This window comes from Arachis stenosperma, chromosome 3 (assembly GCF_014773155.1).
Source record: "Arachis stenosperma cultivar V10309 chromosome 3, arast.V10309.gnm1.PFL2, whole genome shotgun sequence".
Lineage (NCBI taxonomy): Eukaryota > Viridiplantae > Streptophyta > Magnoliopsida > Fabales > Fabaceae > Arachis > Arachis stenosperma.
Window position 1 is genome coordinate 81,185,447 of NC_080379.1, and position 24,736 is coordinate 81,210,182.

At 33.6% G+C, this 24,736-nt stretch overlaps 1 protein-coding gene across 2 annotated transcripts in view; it reads left to right on the plus strand.

Annotated features, from left to right (window-relative positions):
• Positions 1-5,758, plus strand: part of LOC130967689 (187-kDa microtubule-associated protein AIR9) — a 29,542-nt gene extending 23,784 nt beyond the window's left edge. For both annotated transcript variants that reach the window (XM_057892664.1, XM_057892665.1), the window contains exons 30-36: positions 2,765-2,937; positions 3,326-3,481; positions 3,614-3,745; positions 4,406-4,464; positions 5,008-5,040; positions 5,146-5,277; positions 5,375-5,758. In XM_057892664.1, coding sequence (XP_057748647.1) covers positions 2,765-2,937; positions 3,326-3,481; positions 3,614-3,745; positions 4,406-4,464; positions 5,008-5,040; positions 5,146-5,277; positions 5,375-5,551 — 862 coding nt within the window. In that variant the 3' untranslated portion in view covers positions 5,552-5,758. The remainder of the gene's footprint in view (positions 1-2,764; positions 2,938-3,325; positions 3,482-3,613; positions 3,746-4,405; positions 4,465-5,007; positions 5,041-5,145; positions 5,278-5,374) is intronic.
• The last annotated feature ends 18,978 nt before the right edge of the window (positions 5,759-24,736 follow it).

Sequence of the window (24,736 nt, forward strand, 5' to 3'; positions counted from 1 at the left end):
TGTTGCTATAATCCAAATTGGCAATATGCTAATATTTTTCACTTAGTATATGTACGATTTTATATTTTGCCAGTTTGAAATTTAAATTCCATAGTTCTTTTTTCTACATTTTTTCATCTAGGATTTATTTGAGTCTATTTGTGGCTTTCATCTAGTACGGAATTGAATATGAATATAAGCTTTTGGAAAAGCTAGAATTAGCTTTGGTTTATATAATTTTTAATAAATTACTAAAATTCCACTCTGTTGAGTTTCTAATAGAGTTTCAGAGAAGCGAAAGTAGAGAGAGAAGAGAGAGAAGCCGAGAATTGTAGAAATGAGAATCTGTTTCATATCAGAGTGATGAACCAGTATTTATACATAGATGAGGAGAGTGTTCAGCATACTTGATCATAGGGGCAGGAAGGTCTTCACAATCTTAAGCTTGTTAGGGAGGAACCTATCCTAGCCGGCAACTCCTATAACTGCGGTAACAGCTTCTAGATTCTTCTAACTCCTTTACTCAGATCATTCTATTAGTTTCAAATTGCCTATCTGAAAGCTTTCAGCTTGTTTGACTGGAGTAGTGACATAAGCTTTTATTTAACAACCTCTACTTTGTTGACTAGTTCTTATAATTGTTTATGCAAACAAAACCTAATTGTGCAGTTGCAAGTCACCACTATCAAATACAGGATAGTCTTTCATACCGTCATAAAATTATGAGTCAATCTCGATCATATTCTTATACTGTTAGAATTTATTGGTTCTAATTGAAACTCAGAAGCTAGCTCATGAGATGAGGAATATCTAAATGTGTATTAAGGAAAGGCTAAGTTCTCTTCTCAATGCCTATTCCCAGGATATCCTTTTCTCTTCTATATCGTCTATCGTTCTTTTATAATTCTCCCATTCGGTCATTTTAGATTACATAGGGTTCCTCTTCCTTTGGTGACTTCCATTTTTTTTTGTGACCTTAATGATAGGGAATCCTCTGAACTTTTGATTCTGTTATTTCTCCTTGATGGCTTTTCTTTGTCTTCTAACCTTGACAAAAGGATATGGTCTCTTGACTCCTCCGGTAGTTTTAGTTGTAAATCGTTCTTCCGATTTCTTACTTATTCCTGCAACACAACTTCCATCTAGATAAACCATTTGGAAGTAGAAGCTCGCTCTAAAGTCTAAAGTCAAATCTTTTGATTGGACGGCAGTGCTTAACAGAATTAGTACCAATGACTAATTGCCAGTTCGATATTCTCGTAAGACTCTCCCTGATTTGTGCGTTGTGTGCAAGGCAAATTCAGAGTCAAACTCTCATCTGGTTTTGCATAGCCTGATGGCTGTTTTCTTATGGAACAATTTGTTGAGAATCTTTAATTAATGTTGGATGTGCCCCGCAACACATGACCAATTTCTGTTGACTAGCTTTTTGTTGCATTTGGTAATAAAAAGTTGTGGCTCTGTGCTGTTTTCACCACTATTTGGACTATTCGGTTGGAGCATAATGCAGGCATCCTCAATTACAGGTTTTCTAACAAGCATGTTTTATGAGATTGAATTTGAAGCCTAGCATCTGTTTGGTGTAAAGCTCATGAGCTTTATAGGGGATGTTCCCTGTTTGACATGTTGAGAAGAGATTGGAAATCTATGTTTTATAGATAAATCTTTTGTTTTGCTTTTGTATAGTGGAACCTTTATTATCCTTTTCATTTTAAAGAAATTCCTTTTTTTTTTTCAGAACAAAATATGCATTAAGATGAGTGAAAATCAAAGTTGTGTTTGTTGGGAGATCTTAGGAATGGAAAACATGAACACCCAAACCCCTTGAATTGAGTGTAATCCAAGTTCTTGTGGAAAAGAGTTTTAAATTGGGATTTTGTTGATTGTGAGTGGCAGTGGTCACTGCCTCATCGCAAAAGGCATGAGCTAGTAATGTGACTGCAGTTTCTGTTATGTGGCGATGTTTTTGCTCAACAAGATCATTCTTGCAATGAGTGTGAGGGCAAATAAGTCTATGAGAGTGCCCTTTTACTGTGAAATTTGGGAAAGTTCTAAAATCCCCAGCCCAATCAAATTGGATTTCTTTTATTTTGGTGCCATGCTGCAGTTCATCAGATACTTTTGAATTGTAAAATGGCTTGAACTGTCTGATTTTTGTATTAGGAAGTACAGTAGTACACTCAAGTGAATCTAGAGAATGCACTACGAATGCTATCTAGTATCTCTATCTATTGTTGGATAGAAAAGTATGGACCGCAAATATAGTAAATATTAACATTTAATTCTAATGGATGTTCACAAGTAATAGTAGAGGGAGAAGAAGGCAATAATCGTTGCTAAGACATGATGCTTAATTTTCTGAAACTGTTTTCCTAATATATGAAAATTTTCAATTCTTTAATACATCGAGAAATACATTTTTGTAAAGCATGTCCCAGCCTATAGTGCCATGTGCTAAAAGTGTTATCTAGCAAAGATAAATGGCTCTAACATGTGAAGCCTTTGCATTATTGTCAATAGTCCTAAAATTCTGGAAACTATGGAGTAGATGTAGCAATTTGAAGTCGAGAAGCCAGTACGGACCATCTCTCCCAGCTACTCCATGAAGTAATAATGCCCTTGTTCCCAATGATTTAACCTAATAATCATGAGAAATTTAATTTTGCTATCTCAAATGAGATCTAGTCATTTTTGGGACATGTAAAATATTTTTCAATTGTAAAGGGTGTGAGGCAGAGTGAATGTTTGAGGTTCATGACGTGTGTATTTCATGAATATGCTGCAGGTTTTGTTCATCAGAAGTGGGAGACTATGATCCATTACCCAATCAATGTTCTTGCTCATATAAGGTGCGACTAGAGGACATTGGTCGTCGGTTGAAATGTGAATGTGTCGTAACTGATGTATTTGGAAGAACAGGTGATGTGGTGTACATTGAGACCACCCCTGTATTACCAGGTAATTATTTTGATTCAATATACATTCTATACAAGTTTTCCGTTTTCAGTTTACACCCCTAAAAGGCAACAAAAACACCTTTTCATCCCATTTACTTCGGTCTTGCTTGTGCATGAGATGCCTTAAATGATAAAAATATCCGTTATTTAATGGGAAATAAAATTCAGGAGAGGAATAATAAAGTGGATAGGAAAAGTTAATGTTATTTGGACTCCCTATAAGTTCATTAAAGTAAATGGATACATCCTTGTGTAGCAGTGTTTCTTTTGCTAAGAAATGAAGGAGAAAAAATAGTGTTTTTATTGCTTTTATGTTTCTTTTTATGATTGTTTCTCATGGACTTCTACTGTGCTTTCTGACTTCATAAGTATTATATGTGATTTCATAGGGATTCCTAGAATCCAAAAGTTGGAGATTGAGGGAAGGGGATTTCATACCAATCTCTATGCTGTTCGAGGCATTTATAATGGTGGGAAGGAAGGAAAAAGTAGAATTCAGTGGCTTAGATCAATGGTTGGAAGTCCTGATCTAATCTCCATACCTGGTATAAATCTACAAGCTTACCCAAAACTGATCTTTCTTTTGTTTCAATGGTTTGAGAGGTATTGTGATTGATTTACATCTTCCATAGAGACTAAATTTCATACTTTGAAATCTTTTCTTCTGATGATTCCAGGTGAAACAAGCAGAATGTATGAAGCTAATGTTGATGATGTTGGCTATAGGTTAGTGGCTATTTATACTCCTGTAAGAGAGGATGGAGTAGAGGGACAATCAATTTCTGTATCCACCGAGCCAATCGCTGTTGGTAAGTTGACATTGTTTATCTAATTACTGATGGCTTACTGTAAGTAAATTATCTTCTCATATACATATATGGTCACCATGATTTGAACTGATTTGTTAGTTGTCAATCTCAGTGTGTGAATGCAATCAGCTAGATTATTTTCTTTGCTTATGTTATCGAATATTTCAAATGTGCTCATCAAATTTTGCAAAAGCTTTAAATGCCTAGCCCCCATCAAACCCCTATTTTTTCTTTGCACGAGTATTAACCTCTCTTGTGAAAACCAACTTTTTCCCAACATATCTTGCATGAGTATTTGATTCCTCTGGAATCCCATTCTTAGGAAGTATGATTGTGATGCATGAGTCCACTTCTGATTGAATAGGTCCCAGATGCAACCTCAGGTTTAATTCATGTATTAATATTCTTATTAATATCTAGTTGCTGGATATAACAGCTGGTATATGGAAACCGGTTTCGTGGATGATGATCTTTGCAAACAATTGCTGTATTATCTTGTATATTATTAGCAAACCCAACTGATGGTTTTTTTGTGCATACCTTTCAATCTGATATTTTATCTACCATCTTTTGCACTTTCTGTTTTGTTTATGGAGAACTATGTTCCTAATTCTTTTTGGTTAAATTGTTCTCTGGGACTGATTATCCTTGCACTCGCAGAGCCTGATGTTATTAGAGAAGTGAAGCAGAATCTTGATCTTGGATCAGTCAAGTTTGAGGTGGGATATCTATCTATGTTTGGTTTTATTGGCATAAAAATATTCTGAAAACGTAATGTTGAAGAAAAAATATGAAACTGACTTGGGAAGGCCATTTCAAAATTCGAAGTTTTAATTCTGATGCTGTTATATAGTGCTTGAAGGAAGCTTTGATAATTTGTAATTTTTGTGGGTAAAAACTTTATTGTCCAAGTATACATAAATTTTAGCAAATTTAATTTTGATGCACTGTCAGTGTAAAGCAGTTTTACACGTACATCCAATTAGAAATTGTCGTATCAGCAAAAATAACTACTTTTTATATTGACTACGTGAAAGGTTATCCAAAAGAATGGATGTGAATGGACGATCGCAAAATGTTTTACACTATCCTTACATCAAAACTAAACTCAAACTTTAGCAACTCTTTGTCGGATAGAATGATTTAATTTTTTCTCTTTTGCTTCCTTCCGTGTTTAATTGAATAAGTGTTCTTATATTATTCTTCCCTCCTGTGGTTATTTAGTTTCTGTCCTTATGCTCATTACTTGATATCTTTGACAGGTTTTGTGTGACAAGGATCAGAATTCGAAAAAGGTAGGTTGATTCTGGTGTTTTTGTTTTAAATCATAGGTATTATATTCATTTTTATCTCTGATAAAGCTACATTGGGACAATACTTAATTCTGGTGTCATTTTCAGATATCAACAGTAGGCACTTACGAGAGGCGAATCCTTGAAGTAAATAAAAAAAGAGTCAAGGTGGTAAAGCCTGCCACAAAAACGTCTTTTCCAACTACCGAAATCCGCGGGAGTTACGCCCCTCCTTTTCATGTAAGTTTGGGTAACTATAGAAATTCATTTTCCTTGAAGAACCATCACTACCTGATTATTGTATCTTTCATTTCTTGTGTTTGATCAAATGTATCAGGTGGAGCTTTTCAGGAATGATCAACACCGCCTAAAGATAGTAGTTGACAGTGAGAACGAAGCAGACTTGATGGTGCACTCCAGACACATTCGGGATGTCATTGTTCTTGTTGTTCGAGGATTTGCTCAGCGATTCAATAGTACTTCCCTCAATTCTCTTCTCAAGATAGAGACATAAAATTCTTTCTTGCACATTGTATAGTCAAATTTATTTCATGTTTTGCAAATCATGGGTCCGAGCATTATGTTGAAATAACCGTTATTGAAGCAATAAACATTGGATTGCATGCAATTGTGTATTGTATTTAAGGATTTCACATTCCAGAAAAGAGCAGAGTTTAAAACAATTGTGGCTTTGCAAATCCAGGGTTCTTATACTTGTCTAGCTAAGAAATTAACTGCGAATACTTATTCGCTTATTTTCCAGTTCCCCCTCCCCTTTCCCTCCTTAATTATAGATTTCATCTGCACGCAAATACATACTCTATTATTTGGGTGGTGACCGTATACCATGCTCCCTACTTTTACCATTATCGAGTATCGTCACCACATCCTTCAACAGATCAACCACCACTATTAACAGCCACAACTACGTGGATGTGTTTGAATTACAGTTTATAAATGGGAGTTTGGATAAAATTGATTTTACAAATTTAATTTTAATGAAAAATAAATTTGTATTAAGTTTGACAATTTTTATATTAAAATGGATTATAGTAAGTAAATGTTATTTAGATTATACTATTTAAAATTATTTTTAGATGAAAAATTATCGAAAAATTTAAACAAATTTTTATTTTATTCTATCATTTTATTTTAGCTATTTAAATAGATTTTATTTACAAATTTTATAAAGCTGAATAAAAAATAAAAAATTTAATACAAAACAAAAACAAAGTACATAATAAGGTAGAAAAAAATTCATACAAATAAGACATAATAAAAATTTTATAAAACTAACAACATATATCATATGAACAAAAAAATTATAATAAAAGATAAATAAAATTTATATGAATAAAATTAAATAAAAAAATAAAAAATTTTATACACAACATAAATATAGTACAGTAAAAGATAGAAAAAAAGAATTTAAATTAATAAAAAATAATAAAAATATCATAAAAATTAATAAAAATAAAAATTTATATCAATAATATTTGTCATATAAATGAAAAAATACAATAAAAATAAATAAAAAATTATATGAACAAAACCAAATAAAAATAAAAAAAGACTTCATAAAAAATATACATATAAAAAATGGTATAATAAATGATAAAAAAACTCATTAACTAGGAAATAGTATAAATTCTAAAAATATAACGTTAGAATACTAAAAAAATAATAAAAAAATATTTATCAATTAAATAAAAAAAATACAATAAAAAAACATAAAAATTAAAATATAAAAAATACTAAAAATAATATAAAATTTAAAATATTTATCTTACTAGTGATGGAAACAAATTTAAAAGATCTTAATTAAAAAAAATATTGGAACAAAGAACCTAAAGAACTCATGTGAAAGTATATAGTTACTTATATTTTTTTTATAGAAGAAAATAAAGGATATGATAACTAGAAAAGAAATAAATTTTTGACCTAATTTCTCAACTACCATCAAGCTGAATGTAAAAATTACATTTTTTTGCTTCACGTGCGGTGAAAGCACTTCTGTGTTCAGAGTTTCCAAAAATTGTCAAACATAAAAATGAAGTGACACTTATACGCACTTCTCTCGTCTCCAACGTAAACCCCAAACACACCCTGTATCATCATCCCACCATCACACCATGTCACCATCACTGTTTCCATCATCTCTATGACTTTATCTCCCCCCGCCGCCTCCCCCCAAGTATAACCACGGTAACCTTCTTAGTAGCACAGCACCTTTCTTGAGTTGTGGCTTCATGTTAGAATTTTATATTTATTACCGTTGTTTAAATTATGATAATATAATCCTGATGAATTGTGAAAACATACATATTCATAAGCAAGTAATTATTACCTTGAGTTCTTTATAAATTGGAATGATCTTCCATGACCCTACGTAAGTCATCTTCGTTCGGTAAGTAGATGAAGATCATCACTGTTACCATATGTGCAGAAACAAGAAAGCAAATACAAGAGAACAAATACGAAGTGAGAACCAGATAGAGTTTTCAGCAGGTTTGGTAAAATTACATGGTAAACCTACTAGTTCTAATTTGTATCATTTGACTTTCTAAACTAACATACTTACGTGTATACCTTCTAGTAATTCTTTAAATATATACGTATAAACTTAATTGGGGTTACGATAACACACAAGGATCTAATCACTCCTTAGGCAATCAACAAACCCAAGTACGAGTAATACATAGTTAAACCCTAAAATAGTCCCTGACACTGGCATTTTGCACTGAAATCGTCTCTGAGATTCCAATTGCACTAATTACGTCCCTGAGATTGAAAAAAATGCACCATAGTAGTCCCTGACCCATTTTCTATTAACGACGTGATGACATGGCATGATGACGTGGACTGTAAGTGACACGTGTCACTTCATAATTTTGCCATGTGTAATGGTAGGATGACGTGGTGACCAGTGACACATGGCATGCTGACGTGGATAGTTGTGCCACGTGTCACAATGTTATTTGGCCACGTGTCCAGTTGTGCCACGTGTCGCAACAGTATTCGTCCACGTGACATCCATTATGTCATCGTTGTATATGCACCAAATTAGTCCCTCACTTTGCATTAAGTGACTCATTTTAGTCCCTGAAATTGAATGTCGTGCACCAAACTAGTCTCTTCACCAATTTTTTCTCATTTTTTTTAATTTAAAATTTTAATATCTTAGATACACTAATTTCAATTCTATTTTTTCATATATCGTTTAAATACAAGTGCTTTTATAAAAAAATTTAAGATTTTAGTTTTAATTATATAATTTTTTTAATAATTTAATATTGGTAAATTTTGTAATATATAAGTATGTTATTATAAAAAAATAATTATATGATTTATTAGACACATTTTTTTCATAAAAAAACATGTGTTTTTAACAAGAAATTAATAATTAAAATAAATAATTTTTTCTTATGAAATACACATTTTCGTTATGTATAAATGAGTTAGATTGAAGGCACTTCAACCACCCTCACTACCACTTTTGATCTCTGCAGTCTAGACGAAAGAGGTCGGAGATGATAATGAGGGAAGCTTGAAATACCTTCACGTCAACTCTAAGACGGCGGCTAGTAGAGGTATCCGCAAGAAAAAAATATTTTATAAAAGTACTGAAAGAGGTTGGAGATGGTAGTGAAGGTGCTTGAAAAGCCTTCACGTTAACTCCAAGTCGGCGAATAGGGTATTCGCAAGAAAAAAAATATTTTATAAAAACACTTTTATTTGAAGAACATGTGAAAAAATAGAATTGAAATTAATGCATTCAAAAATATTGAGAATTTTGAATTTATAGAAAAAAATGAGAAAAAATTGGTGAAGGGACTAGTTTGGTGCACGACATTCAATTTCAGGGACTAAAATGAGTCACTTAATGCAAAGTGAGGGACTAATTTGGTGCATATACAACGATGGCATAATGGATGACACGTGGACGAATACTGTTGCGACACGTGGCACAACTGGATACGTGGCCAAATAACATTGTGACACGTGGCACAACTATCCACGTCAGCATGCCACGTGTCACTGGTCACCACGTCATCCTACCATTACACGTGGCAAAATTATGAAGTGACACGTGTCACTTACAGTCCACGTCATCATGCTATGTCATCACGTCGTTAATGGAAAATGGGTCAGGGACTACTATGGTGCATTTTTTTCAATCTCAAGGACGTAATTGGTGCAATTGAAATCTCAGGGACGATTTCAGTGCAAAACGCCAGTATCAGGGACCATTTTGGGGTTTAACTCATAATACATACGGTGTATGCCTTCCTAAAAGTTGGCTATGAGCCATGACCCAACAAAAAAAACAAGATTGCTCTGAGCTGTTGTGTCGGATTTCAACTATATGATATTGGCACGGGCGGAACTTAGTTAAGACAAGGGGGTTATGGCCCCCAAACTTTTGTTAAAAAAATTAGTAATACTTCTTTAGAAAATAAAAAATAATTTAGTTGGCTCAAATAGTTTACTATGACTTAAAATACCAAAATTCAATATTCATCTCTTATTTTTATTGCACAATAGTTTTTAGTTTTAAACATTCAAACCTTGTTAGATTTGGACCGAACTGAATGTATTCGCATTTCGCAACTCTCTATTCAATAAGCAACACTCCCTCTACTTGAGTTCAAATATAAAAAATTAGATATTTTTTATTTATGTAATTTAATATTATTTTATATTTTACTGTTTATTTAATTTAATTTTTTATATGATAAAAAAATATTAGAATATTCAATAAGTATTAATATTATTGTATTTGTATAAATTGATAAAAAAAATTCAATAAATATTATAAATTTTAATATTTGTCCTTCTAATTTCTTTTTTACATATTTTATAGGATATATATTCAATTTTTATACAAAATAATCATGAAAAATCAAAGAATTGATGCATTTTTAAAAGGAAGGCTAATATTCAAGAAGGATAACATATAACTTTTACAATATCAATACATGTAAATAGTTCTTCTACTATAATGAATCACGAAAAAAGTGAAATACAACATTCAAAAGTTCAAAGAGTTGCATCTGATGAGTTTGACATTAATTCTTTGAAACGAGACCCTAGAAAACAGCTTCAAATTTGGCAATATCATCCAAATTAGAGAGATGATGTTAGACAAGTTTATCTTAAATGGGTCCATATCAAAAATATCTTGACAATTATCTTCTATCTGACCTCCCAAAATTTTGTTTCAAGCTCTGCCACTGCTCGTTCCTGATCTGTTCTTCGGCTTTTGTTGCTGCGCCGATGCTAGTTCTTCAACAATCTCTTCGAACATTCTGGGAGAGCATGAATGCCAATCACAAATAATTTTCTTTTGTGAAAGTCACGCATACGAAGAAACAAGAAGTAGACGAAAGTAAAAAGGAAGAATAGAAGAATAAGAAGAAAAAGAAGGAAAATGTCAAATATAGTCTATTTTGATCATCATGGTGTAGACCAAATATTTTTTACTCCTCAGACTCCAAAACGACGTCACTTTTAGTGAAAATTGGGTGCGCTTTTAAAACAGCGTCATTTTGATCATTGTGATATGGTAATTTAACGTGCCACATCAGCATTCCATTAATGGAGATCACTGCAAGGACAAATGTGAGTCACGATTCAATATTAGGGGGTCTCAATCGAGTAACGCTAATTTTTGGGATTGAAATTGGGGCCGAGGTAAAATTTTAGGGGCCAAAGTGAGTTTTAACTCACACACACATCATCATCATCATCATCATCATATATATATAAAATTAGATATTAGTATAAAATATTTATACTAATAATTATAAAATTAACTCAAAATTAATTTTTTTTAAACATTTGAATATTGATTCAAATTATAAATCACAACATTAGTATTCTCTTCAAATTATATGTAATAAATACTTAAAGAAAGAGAAGTGCAAATATAGATTAAAAAAAATAAGCGGTTAAAATTTAAAACTAAAAAAGTATACATATAATAATATTATATTTTTTTATGTGAATAATATTACGGAATTATTTTAATTATATTTAATTATAAATTTAATGTATTCTTTGTAATTTTATGAATTTATTTGAATTATATTATTTTATGAAATTTATTTTTTGTAAAATAAAAAGGTAAAGAGAGGTAGAAAATGAGAGAAAAAGATAAAAGAAGAAGAAACAGAGAAAAAAATTGTTAATTTTAGAGAGAAATATTTTATTTTAATTGTAAAAAAAAATATATCATAACACATCTTGGTTTGCCAAATTACTAATATAAAATATAAATTATAAGCTATATATAGAGTGAGAAATGTCGAGAGAAATAGAGAAAAGGAGAGAAGTAGTAGATAAGAGGATAGAAGAAGGGAGTTTATTAATTTTAGATGAAAATATTTTATCTCAATTTTAATTAGAGTGACATGTGACACACTTTTTAATTGTCAAATTAGTAATACAATATAGCTATATTTCACTTTTAATTTTAATTTAATTTTATTTGTAATTAGAAAATAATATATTATATATTTTGATTGTCAAATTTATAATTAGTCATTAATAATAATAATAATAATAATAATAATAATAATAATAATAATAATAATAATAATAATATAAGAGAAATAAAGTGGGTGAAGGAATGAGAAAAATAGAGAAAGAGAAAAGAGGAGAGCACTCTTTAATTTTGGAGAAAGTGACATGTGGCACATTTTAGTTGTAAAATTAGTAAGATATAATAAAATAATAGATAGACTAATAGAGTAGTCATTGTTGATTATATATAAGAGAGATAGAGTGTGTGTGTAAGAGCCAGAATTTTTACGTAAAGCTACTTTAATAAAATAATAATTTAATTACCAAAATAGGTTCGAAAATATAAAAATGATATTTTGAAAATAAAAAGGTGAAATTTGATTTCAATAAATTTTTCTGAGTTGGAAAATGTATGTTTTGTGAAAGATTTTTGTAAAAATGCGTACCGGTGATTAAGCCGGCAATATCGGCTCTAATCTGTCCGGTACTGTGTATTTTTGAAAAATAAGGTTTTAAAAATTGATTTAATGTTTTGAAAGGATAAAAATAATGTAGAATTTAAAATCGGATGCTAATCTTAAAGGTTTTAGCCCAAAGTGGGTCAAACGGGCCAAAAATGCTAACGGGTTAAACCAGGCCTAAATCAAGCCCAAAGCCCAACATATATATATATATATATATATATATATATATATATATATATATATATATATATATATATGTTTAATGAGCTTTCAACTCATTTTTTGCCATAAAACAAAGAAAAGGGCGCTGACTGAGAAGAGATGAGAGGTGAGGATTTGGTCACTATTCACAACCACCTTCCAGTGACCATAACTTGAGCTACGCTGCTCCAATTGCCGAGCCGTTTATGGCCACGCGGAGCTCTCGTTGACCTCTTCGTTTAAAGAAAAGATTTGTTGATAAGACATTGAAACTCAAGCTCCAATTTCTAGCCCTAATAATTCTGCATTTTTGGTTTGGTTTTTGAGTAAGTTTTGTGATTTTAGTTGTTTAGGGATGATTTAGCATTGGAATATTGTTGGATTTTATCCCTAATCTCGTAGGTAAGGTAAGGTTTCACTAAACTCTTGTGTTTAGTTATTTGTAAACCTTAGGTTTGATGTTGGTATGTTTTATGATGCTAGATTGAGGTTTGATATTTGTTGGAGTAAGCTTGATGGATTTGGAGCTTTGAGATTGAGCTTAGTATTTTGAGTTGCATGGAAATCGGCCAAGGTATGATTTTGATTTCCTTTATATAATATGTAATATGTACTATTTCTGGACACTTAGACAAGTTGACTTTAAAATATGATTGAATTAAATAAATGGTGGATTGGATTATGTATGTGGCATGTGAATTGTGATGAAGATTTTATGAGTTGTGTATGTTAGAGTTTGATTATGATATTGATGAAAAAATTGATGATTGGTATTATTGATGGGAATTGATAAATGTTGTAGTGGTGTTGTGTGGAAGGAATTGGAATAATAATGATGATGATTATATGATTTGATGATAAATGATGATAATTGGGATATTAAGGTTTGGATGTTGTATAGTGGAATAATGATGGAATTTAGGAGCCTTGATGTGATTTAGGTAATTAGGACTATTTTGAATGTGGAATAAGTGATTTTGGTTTGAGAGTTTGGTAAAAATGGAGGTTTAGATATTTTTGGTAAAAATGAATTTTTGGTGAACTTTGACAGATCATATCTTGAGCTACAATTTTTAAAATTGAATGATTTTTGTATTAAATTAAAGATAATTCAAAGAGCTTTAAAATGGTATATATTTCATAGAAATCAACATTTGTAGAAAAAGGTATGATCGTTGGAAGTTGGTGTCAAAAATCTGATTTCTGTGATGTTGCAGAAATTGTGTACGCACGCACACTGCTGTGCACGTGCTCTGAACAGGGGCCACATTCTTACTTGTGCGTACGCACACCCTTGTGCCCACGCACACCATGTAAATTTTTGAAAACATGCATACGCACACATAGGGATATGCCTACTGTCGAGAGCATTCGCACACTCTAGTGTGCACACACACTCTGTGAAATTTGTAAGTTGTGCGTACGCACAGCATCATGCGTATGCACAAGCTGGGAAAACTCTTATGGGTGTGCATATGCACAACCCTATGCGTACGCACATGATCCTATTTTTCAATGAAAACCTTGTTTTTAACCGTTTTACCTTCCCAGCAAGCTTGCAAACTTCTGTAACACTTGTCTAAAACCTTTTTTCCAATTTTAGGGTCTTGAATAAAGGGAGAAAACGATAAAGAAATAAAAAGGCTATTTTAGTTATGAGTTTAGAGCCGGTGATATAGGTTTGGAAGGTCCGTGTAAATCCTAGCTTGAATTGGTGAAGGCTAAGTTGTGAAGTATATGGTTAAAGAGCTTTTTGAGAAATGGGAATGCTTATGATGAATTTGAGAAATTGGAAACCGGTGATGGTTATGATGAGTTGAGAACTTGGAAAGAAATGATGAAATTATTGGATTATATGGGAATGTGCGGAGCCTATATCTCTGGCGTGGCAGTTTTTCTGCTGCATGAGTGTGCGGAGCCTATATCTCCAACGTGGCAGTTTTTCTGCTGTAAGAGTGTGCCCAACACTATATCTTTGGAATGATTTATGATGAGATAGTTGTTGTTGTTTCCTTCCTTGCCGCATGAGTGTGCAGAGCCTATATCTCTAGCGTAGCAGATTCCCTGCTGCATGAGTGTGCGGAGCCTATATCTCCGACGTGGCAGATTTCTCTACTACATGAGTATGCAAAGCCTATATCTCTAGGCATGGTGGGAAGGCTACATCTGGAAGGATGTGTTGGGTTGGTATTTATGGACCGACAAATGATATCACGAGCCAATAGGAAAGGTATTCATCATATGCATATTCTACCTGTTTGTTTGCTTTGCTTAATTTCTGTTATGCCTAAATGAAACACATGTTTACATGCTAATTGTTCTAATTGCTATATATGTAGTGTACTTGTGCTTTACTTGTCTGCATTACTTGTGTTTTCTACTGGGATTGAGGAGGCTCGGTAGGCGGTGGCGATGGGATCGCATAAATGTTAGGTTTGTGAAGGCTGTGGGATACAGCGGTGTGATTAGTACTAGTTAGAAATCCCCTAAGTTTAGATAACCCTGTTTATTATTTATGGTTTGAGTTATTTATTTATTCTAAGCTTGAATATCTTTATAAGTTGAGAAGTTCTAAGATTGCCTTTGGCGTCCCGAAACCTTATATCTTATATACTGAGCGTTGTTACCATATTGAGAACATCCGGTTCTCATACCATATATTGTTGTTGTTTTTGAGATGCAGGTCGCAACCCACCATAGTGAGTTTGCAGATGTAGTGACAGAGCGGAGTACGATTTTCCTTAAGTTTTATTTCACTTTACTTTTGTTGTAGTACTCTCACTTTTGATATATTTAACGTTGTTGCCTTAGAGGTTTTACTTCTGAAAAACTTTGAGAGATAGGTTGTTGCTGTTTTAAACTTTAAAACTCTGTTGTATTCAGTTTGATTAGCCGGCCTAAACTCTGCAGGCTGTGACTAGTCCTCATTTTGGTATTTCACACTTATATATATATATATATATATATATATATATATATATTGTTTACTTAAATTATTACCTTGTGTATCCTGGAGCTATCTACAAGGTTTTATATATATTATGTCTCGTTCCATTCGTACCTATGCGTTTAGTTATCGTGTGTGGACACTTCGCATTTCGTAATTTTGCTTTATGCAATTTGAGCTTTTATTCCTTTATCGGGCTTCTAGTATTACTATATATATATATATAAAATATTATACGAGCCTTATAACTATCGTGACACTTTGTTATCCTTCACTTTACGGCGCGAGGTAAAGCTTAGGGTAACGGGGTGTTATAGTGTGAAGGAATGAGAAAGAGAAAAAGAGAGCTCTTTAATTTTGTAAGAAAATATTTGATTTTAATTGCAATAAAAGAGTGACATGTGGCATATTTTAGTTGTAAAATTAGTAAGATATAATAGAGATTAACTCATTTTAAAATATTAGTGAAAAAAGTAAAAATGTCTAAAGGTAATTTTTATATAAATTAAAAGTGCTATGGATAAAGTTAAATAAACTCTAAATATTAGAGACAAAATTAAATAAAATTAAATGTTAGAAGTATTTTAAAAAAAAATTGTAAATATCAAGGACATAAAAAAACTATAAACATAATTTTTTAAACTATTTGATTTTTTATTTTCTATCTATATAAAAACCAGTGGCGAAGCTTAGTTAAGACATGGGGGCCATGGCCCCCCAAACTTTTGTTAAAAAACTTAGTAGTACTTTTTTAGAAAATAAAAATACTTTAGTTGGTTCAAATATTTTATTATGACTTAAAATACCAAAGTTCAATCTTCATCTCTTACTTTTATTGCACAATAGTTTTTAGTTTAAAACATTTAAACCTTGTTGGATTCGGATTGAATTGAGTGTATTCGCATTTCGCAGCTCTCTATTTAGTAAGTAACAGTCCTTCTACTTTTGAGTTCAAATATAAAAAATTAGTTATTTTTTATTTATGTAATTTAATATTATTTTGTAATTTACTGTTTATTTAATTTAATTTTTTATATGATAAAAAATATTAGAATATTCAATAAGTATTGATATTATTGTATTTGTATAAATTGATAAAAAAATTAATAAATATTATAAATTTTAATATTTGTCATTCTAACTTCTTTTTTACATATTTTACAGGATATATATTCAAATTTTTATATTAAGTAATTATAAAAAATCAAAGAATTGATGCATTTTTAAGAGGAAGGCTAATATTCAAGAAGGAGAACATATAACTTTTACAGTATCAACACCTGTAGATAGTTCTTCTACTTTAATGAATCATGAAGAAAGTAAGATACAACCTTCAAAAGTTCAAAGTGTTGCATCTGATGAGTTTGACCTTAATTTTCTGGAACGATACTCTAGAAAACGGCTTTAAATTTGGCAATATCACCCAAATCAGAGAGATGAGGTTAGACGAGTTTATCTTAAATGAGATCTATATCAAAAGTATATTGACAATTATCTTCTATTTGGCCCCTTCAAAAATTTTTTTCAAGCTCCGCCACTGGATATTGGTAGTCATCTCGAATAAAGGTTATATGTCCAATAATAAGCTTATAAAAATAGAAAAGCTTTGAGGAGGTAAGAACTGGCTTTTCTTCATAAGATGTTCACAAAGTTATAATTGTTCTCTATTAATTTTTGGGCCTTTTGCATGTATTAATACTATGTATTCTTTGTTATCGAAGTATATTATCTATCAAAGAGGATGCAATTCAACTTCATTCGGGATGAGTTATACTTCAAAGAGCTTACTAATACAAGAACATTTTGGCATAAACCATGAGGCAGGAAATTATTCTTTTGGCATTGTTAACTTGTTTTTTTGCCATAGATTTTTTTTAGTGAATCAAAGGGGGTTATAGACCCCAAAAACAGAGCTAGAACAAACAAAACAAAGAAAATCAGGACTATCTCAATCTGAGGGATTCAAACAAATCAAAAGACAAGGTAGGCATGAAATCAGAGAGGGAGGAAATAAAATATGCAACCTAAGGAGGTCTTGTCCCTTCTTTATTAGATGGTCTGTTGTAGAAATGACTTTTCTGAGAGAATGGCTCCATCTCGCTATGTGGTTCTTCCCGACGAAATTCTGATATCCTCCATCAAAGTATTGTAAGGATGAGTGGAACGGCACCCTTCTTTACAAAATTTTGTAACTGATCTGTCACTTTATAGTTCGGTCTTTATTATGAATTATGAGTCATAACTTGACTTTATTTTTCTTCATTCTAAATTTGTAACGGACAATCTTAATAATCATTATTCTGAGTTAATGACCAATGGTCATAACATCAACTCTATGCCTATATAAAGAAACATATTTTCTTATCTCAAAGAGGGGGGGGGGGGAGACATAATAAGTTTTATTTCATGTCTGTGTTCTTCTTGCCGTATACATCATTTGGAGATGAAGAGACAAGTTCGATTTCCTCTAAGGCGAGATATACCTCGAAAGTTCTTCAACACAAGAACAATTAACGTTGTCTGTGGGGACGTATAAAATAATTCCTACCCCTCAAGTTCATAAAACTTGATTTACATTCAAATTTTTGAACCAATTTCAACAATCTTGTTTAAGATTTTAGTTAATATCTTTTGACAAATTTTTATGTATTCTCTACGATATTTTTGCAATTCGCATATTTTAATGCTAGACAACTTTCTGCCATGCTAAGATTTCATAAAGTTATATAACATCTATAGCAATTTCAATCTCAACTAAAAGGATTAACGCTAATATATATATATATATATATATATATATATATATGATATTCAATTTTGCTAATTTTTTTAAAGTTTTCTACTTACACAAGTAAATTGTTTATTCTATTCAGTATTTACACATATTTTTGTAATTATTCTTAAATCCATTTTTGGCCAGATACCCACTAAGATGATTATACCACATTTGTCTAGATTGCTTCAGACCATATAAAGATCTTTGCAATTTAACTGAGTATAACCCCTGCGAATATTCTTTGGATGGTTTAGATATCTTCAGTCCTTCAGGGACTTTCATATAGATATCACGATCTAATGAGCCGTATAAGTACGCTGTTACCACATCCATTAAATACATATGTAGTTTATGATATGCGGATAAACTGACCAAATAACGCAATGTTATCGCATCCACTATAGGGGAATACGTTTCTTCATAATCTATACCGAGCCTTTATGAAAAATCTTGTGCCACAAGTCGGGCTTTGTAGCGCAGAACTTCATTTTTCTCATTTCGTTTTCTCACAAATACCGATTGGTATCCAACAGGTTTTATATCTTCTGGTGTGCGGACTATGTAATACCCTAATTACCCTAAGCCTTACCTCATGCCGTAAAGTAAAGGTTAATCAAAGGTTACGACAATTCTAAGGCTTATACATAAATATATATATAAGAAGGAATAATAATACTAGAAACCTGATGAAGAATTTAAGCTCAAATACGGAATTACAAAGCACGAGCGTTCACACGAATCTACAAACGTGAGGCACAAGATAAAGGTACAAGGTAACAAAATATAAGAGTATAATAATCATAAGATACTGGCCACGGTCTGCGGAGTTTAGGCCGACTAGTGTTATACAGACATATTGAATTTTTGAAAGATAAAATAGCATATACAAAATATCTCTCTCAAAGTAAGCCTCTAAGAAAAATAAATACAAAAGCGAGAGAAACTAAACAAAATAATCAAAAGAGACTTCAAAACAGGATAAAGGTCCTCCGCTCTGTCACCACCAAAGCAACTCACCGAGGTGGGTTGCGACCTGTATCTTAAAAACAACAATAGAATATGGTATGAGAACCGGAGGTTTTCAGTATGGTAACAGTGCCTAGTAATGTAAGATATAAGACCTCGGGACGCCAGAGACAATCCTAGAGCTTCATATCAGTCATAAAATTCAAATTAAAGCATAACTAAAATTAAAACCATAACTTTAAAACCTTTATAGAAAGGGGTAAACTAACTTAAGGGATTTCTAACTACCAGTTCATCGCTATCCTACAGCCTTCACAAGCCTATCCGCCATACGATCCCATCACTACCGCCTTCCGAACCTCCTCAATCCCAGTATAATACACAGATAGATAACAATGCAAGTAAAGCATAAGTATAGCATGTATATCAAGAAATTTAAGTAGCAATTAATCATGTTATACAATTAGGCAAGCAATTTCAAGTCGGCAAAGCAAACAAACAGATAGAAGATGCACATGATGAATGCCTGTCCTATTGGCTGTGATATCACATTGTCGGTTCAACTGCCAATCCAACACACCTCCATGGACATGTCACCCTTTGGTCTCATAATGGGAACTCTTGAGATATCGTGCACGGATCACGGTCCAGGATGTCAATGCCTGCACACTATAGTGATTTTGAAGGGATGTGAGCGGGATACTCTTCCCACAGACTTCACATCTCAACGTAAGCGGGACTAACCACCGCTCTTATGTCGCCACTGCGACCTCGACAGGCCGGATCCAACTATCGTCCCTACCAGGCGCATAGCATCTCAACAATTTCAGTATAAAAACATTACATCAGTAGTTTTCACAATCATTGCATTCAGTATATCAGTGACCCACCATTCCATTCCGAGTCCCAGACTCATCTTAACCACCATCAATACATAATTTCCATAATTCATTGTCAGTGATCATCAACACAATACACTGCCTTCTCACTCAACCAAATCCGTCCTCAGTATTCCAGAAACCTAAGTCTCCGCTTTCTAAACTTTTTATCAGAAACATATCTAATTAAACTTACCTAAAGCATCCTCCATGTGTTGACACCTAAAAACAAGCTAAAGGATCTTAGATAAGGGTCACGGAAGTTTACAAGCTTGCCGGGAAGGTAAAACAGGCAAAAATAAGTTTTTCATTGAAAAACAGGCAGTGTGTGTACATATACAGTTGTGCGTACGCACGCCCATAGGGATTTTCAAGAAGTGTGCATACGCATAGAGGTGTGCGTACATACAGGAAGTAAAAATCTTCATTCTGTTTATACGCACGATGCATGCGAACGCCCTTAACAGAATGCACCTTCCAGCGTGTGCATGCGCACAGCTTGCAAAATTTTATAGGTGGTGTGTGCGCACAGAGCGTGCTAGCGCTCCCAATAGTAGACATCTCCCTATGTGTGCGTGCGCACAAGAGTGTGCGTATACACGCTTTCAAAAATACACAGGGTGTGTGTGCGCACAAGGCTATGCGTACGCACAAGTTCAAAATTGCCACTGCTTAGAACACGCGCACAGCAGTTTGTGTGCGCACACAAACCAAAAATTACAAATTCTGCAACTTCACAGAATTTTAAATTTCTGACACAAACTTCCAATGATTGTATATTTCTCTACAAAATTTAGATTTCTACAAAAAATTTATATGGTTTCAAAGCTCTTTGAATTGTCTTCAATTTGATATAAAATTTCTTAAATTTCAAAAGCTATAACTCAAGATATGATCCGTCAAAATTCACTAAAAATTTATTTTTACCAAATAAATGTAGCTGTGTGAGCATTTAAGCAACAAATAATTTACTATTTAAGTAACGGATAAAAAACAAAAAGGAGGCAATCATTGCGAAATAGAATCTTTTTACAAAACTAATAATTTTGATTAAGTCTTGTCTAAGCATATACAGTAAGGTTAAGTTAGTAGTGTCTGGTAATTTAGTAAGTGTCAACAAAAGGCTAAGGACACCATAAGTAGCATACATATTAGTTGATTTCATAGAATAGACAATGAAAATATATGTAACATTAATATTGTCAAACGCACTGAAATGATTATTAGCAGGAAGTGTTAATGTGTTATTATCATTTTTTTTGAATGTATGGATTAGAGCTAAAGCTAAACTCTATCATTTTGAGAACAGATCAGATAATCAAAGAAAAATAAAAAATGGCATAAATAAGACAATATGAGCATTGAGTAATCAAAATACAATTGAAGAATAAAATAATAACTTGCAATAACAACATAAGTAATAAATAGAGAAGTTTTGCTATACATAGAAACAACTGAGAAAGATTAAACAAGGAGAAGGAAAATTACGGTCGCAGGTAATTTGCTTAAAATTTTTGTAGTCAATAACACAACAAGAAAAAGAATAATTAAAATTAGAAATACACATACTTGATGTTCTGTACTATACAACTTTCTGATTGGTTATAGGTTGATGGCGTTAGAAATAGAGATGCCACGAAAGTATTGAGAAAAGAAGTGTACCAAACGAAGAGAGAAAGATTTAAGAATAATTGACCATTTGTACCCATGAGAGTTCAGAACGCTGACAAATATACCCATCGTACAACGAAATTGATTTTGTAACCATGAGAGATGGACTCCGTGTGACAAAAATAGCCTGCCTTGGGTTGGCACCTGCTTCGGATATGTAGCGTCCAACGTGGCTCTCCGAACCTCCCAAACATTAATCCACGTGGGCTATGCACGAACACGTAGCCACGAACCCTAATTCCCAATCCTCATCTCACCCTCTCAGTATCTCAGTCTCAACTCTCACCCTCTCACCCTCTGACGAACCTTAATAGCCACCACCATCGCCACCACATCCCACCGCCATTGCCACCGCATCCCACAGCCCCTCTTCGTGGTCCCACCTATCCTCCATCGCCGTCGCGGAGCTCCTCTCCTCCATCGCCGCCGCGGAGCTCGTCTCCTCCATCGTCCTCGCCCAGCTCGCCACCTCCACCGTCGTCGCCGAGCTCTCCACCTCCACCGTCGTCGCCGAGCTCTCCACCTCTACCGTCGTAGCTGGTAATACTCTGCCTTCCACCTCTGCTCTTATTCAATCGTCGCCTACTCTGTGCTTGATTTTATAATTTTTTGATTTTTCTGTTCATGATTTGTTAAGTCTGTGTTCATCTGTTCATGTTTTGTTAGCTGTGTTCATCAGAAGTTCAGAACATGTTTATAATTTGATTTTTCTGTTCATGTTTCTGTTCCTATTTGTTCATGCTGGATTACATGATTTTGGTTGCTACTTGATGTTTATCTGGAATACATGATTTTGAGTTGCTGCTTCATATTTATCTGGATTACATGATTTTGGTTTTTGTTTGATGAATCTTCAATCTGTTTTTGGCTTTCTATTATGATGCGTTTATTGGTGACTTGGGATTGAATAATGATCATTGCAAGCAAATTGAGGCTGGGGTGTTGAAGGCAGCTGGGGAATATTTTTACTTTTTGATGCTTCAATTTTGCTGCTTCATGAATCTGTTTAGAAATAGGGTTTTGTTGCTTCAATTTGATTTTTCTGTTCATGTTTCTGTTCCTATTTGTTCATGCTGGATTACATGATTTTGAGTTGCTGCTTCATGTTTATCTGGATTACATGATTTTGGTTTCTGTTTGATGAATCTTCAATCTGTTTTTGGCTTTCTATTATGATGCGTTTATTGGTGACTTGGGATTGAATGATGATCATTGCAAGCAAATTGAGGCTGGGGCGTTGAAGGCAGCTGGGGAATATTTTTACTTTTTGCTGCTTCAATTTTGCTGCTTCATGAATCTATTTGGAAATAGGGTTTTGTTGCTTCAATTTGATTTTTCTGTTCATGTTTCTGTTCCTATTTGTTCATGCTGGATTACATGATTTTGGTTGCTGCTTGATGTTTATCTGGATTACATGATTTTGAGTTGCTGCTTCATGTTTATTTGGATTACATGATTTTGGTTTCTGTTTGATGAATCTTCAATCTATTTTTGGCTTTCTATTATGATGCGTTTATTGGTGACTTGGGATTGAATGATGATCATTGCAAGAAAATTGAGGCTGGGGCGTTGAAGGCAGCTGGGGAATATTTTTACTTTTTGCTGCTTCAATTTTGCTGCTTCATGAATCTGTTTAGAAATAGGGTTTTGTTGCTTCTGTTTGATTCAGTGACGAGTATAGGGGTAATTCATGATTCATCCATTGTTTGCTTCTATTTTCCTGCCACTTTGTTCTTATTGCTTCTTGCCATTGGTGTTTGATTTGGATCTGCCGATCTGATGCTTTTCGATTTGAGAGTAGTTAGACAGATTACATTACCATATGAAATCGTGGTTGAAAATTGCTAAATTAGTTGATTAGTTGATTTAGGCTTTGTGTTAGGTGCTTAAGTAGTTGATTTATGGTGTCTGTTAGGTGTAGTAACATGCACTATTTTCTTAGAATGTGTTGGTTTATTTCACTTTCAGGAATGGCCACCATCCATATAACACTGTGTATTAATCATAGAGGACGGTTTGAGAGAGGGCCGTGTGGGAAGCTTAGTTACGTTGGTGGTGAAGTCACAGAGATAGAGAGAATTAATGTTGATACCTTGAATGGTTTTTTCGTATCTGATTTGGTGAAGGACATAGGATATACATCTGTGTCTAATTTTTTCTGGCTGGAACCTGGGAAAGAGCTTGATGATGGATTGAGGGACCTCAAGGTTGACATGGATATAGTTAGGATGTATGAGGCAGCTGTGAAGAATAGTAACAGAATAAATGTATATACAGAGCATCCGGTGAATGAGCCTGTCTTAGTTGAGGAGAACAATATGACTCCATCAAAGATGAGGGTAAAGTGTTGTGCTAGAAGGGTTCCAACTCCGAAAAAGAGTCCAAAAAGAAGGTTGATAGTAGTGGAAGATGAGGATGATGCTGAAATTGTAAGTAATCTGCAAGTTAGGAAGGAGGACCGAAAAAGGAGTGAGGCCCATAACAGGGAAGAGGCCTATGAAGCACATAAACAGGCTGGTTTGGAGGCCCAAAAAAAAGGACAATATTAGTGCGGCCCAGGAGACAGCAGACCCACAACTTTCAGGATCTGTTGAGGCAGGACATGTTTCTCAGCCTCCCCCAACACCTGTCATACCAGATTTACCACCATCAACTCAGTCCCAACCTTCTCAGCCGCCTATTGAACAAGATCAGCAATCAACAGCGTCTGCTTGTTCAGACTCAGTCCCTTCTTCTCAACCCAATGTCTCTGCACCTCTTGAACCAGAACAACTAACCCAATACACCCCACATCCATATGGGAATCCACTCTCACAATCAATCCCTCAGACAGTCCCACCATCTGAGACCAATAGGACTCCCCAGAATGATCAGAGCAATCCTTCAGAGGAGGTTCAGGGAAGGCCAAATGTGAACAAGAGGAGATCAACTAAGAGGCTCCCCTACAGGCCAGTCTTTCATCCTGAACCCCGATCCAAACAAGCCTCCAACCTTCTACGTCCCCGTTGATGATGATGATTTCTCTGACGAAAATCCTGGACATCATTGCTATGAATCAGAGAAATTACATAGCATAGCAAGTGACGATGATACTGAGCAGACGCCAGTTTTTCCACAGAGCAATGTTGATACCCCAGTTAACCAGGTTCGGTTGGAGGTTGGGATGGAGTTTGAAACTCTAAGCCACTTCAGGAAGGCTATCAGAAAGTTTAATATCAATATTGGAAGGAGCATATTCTTTGCTCGTTGTGATTCTACAAGATCGAAGGCT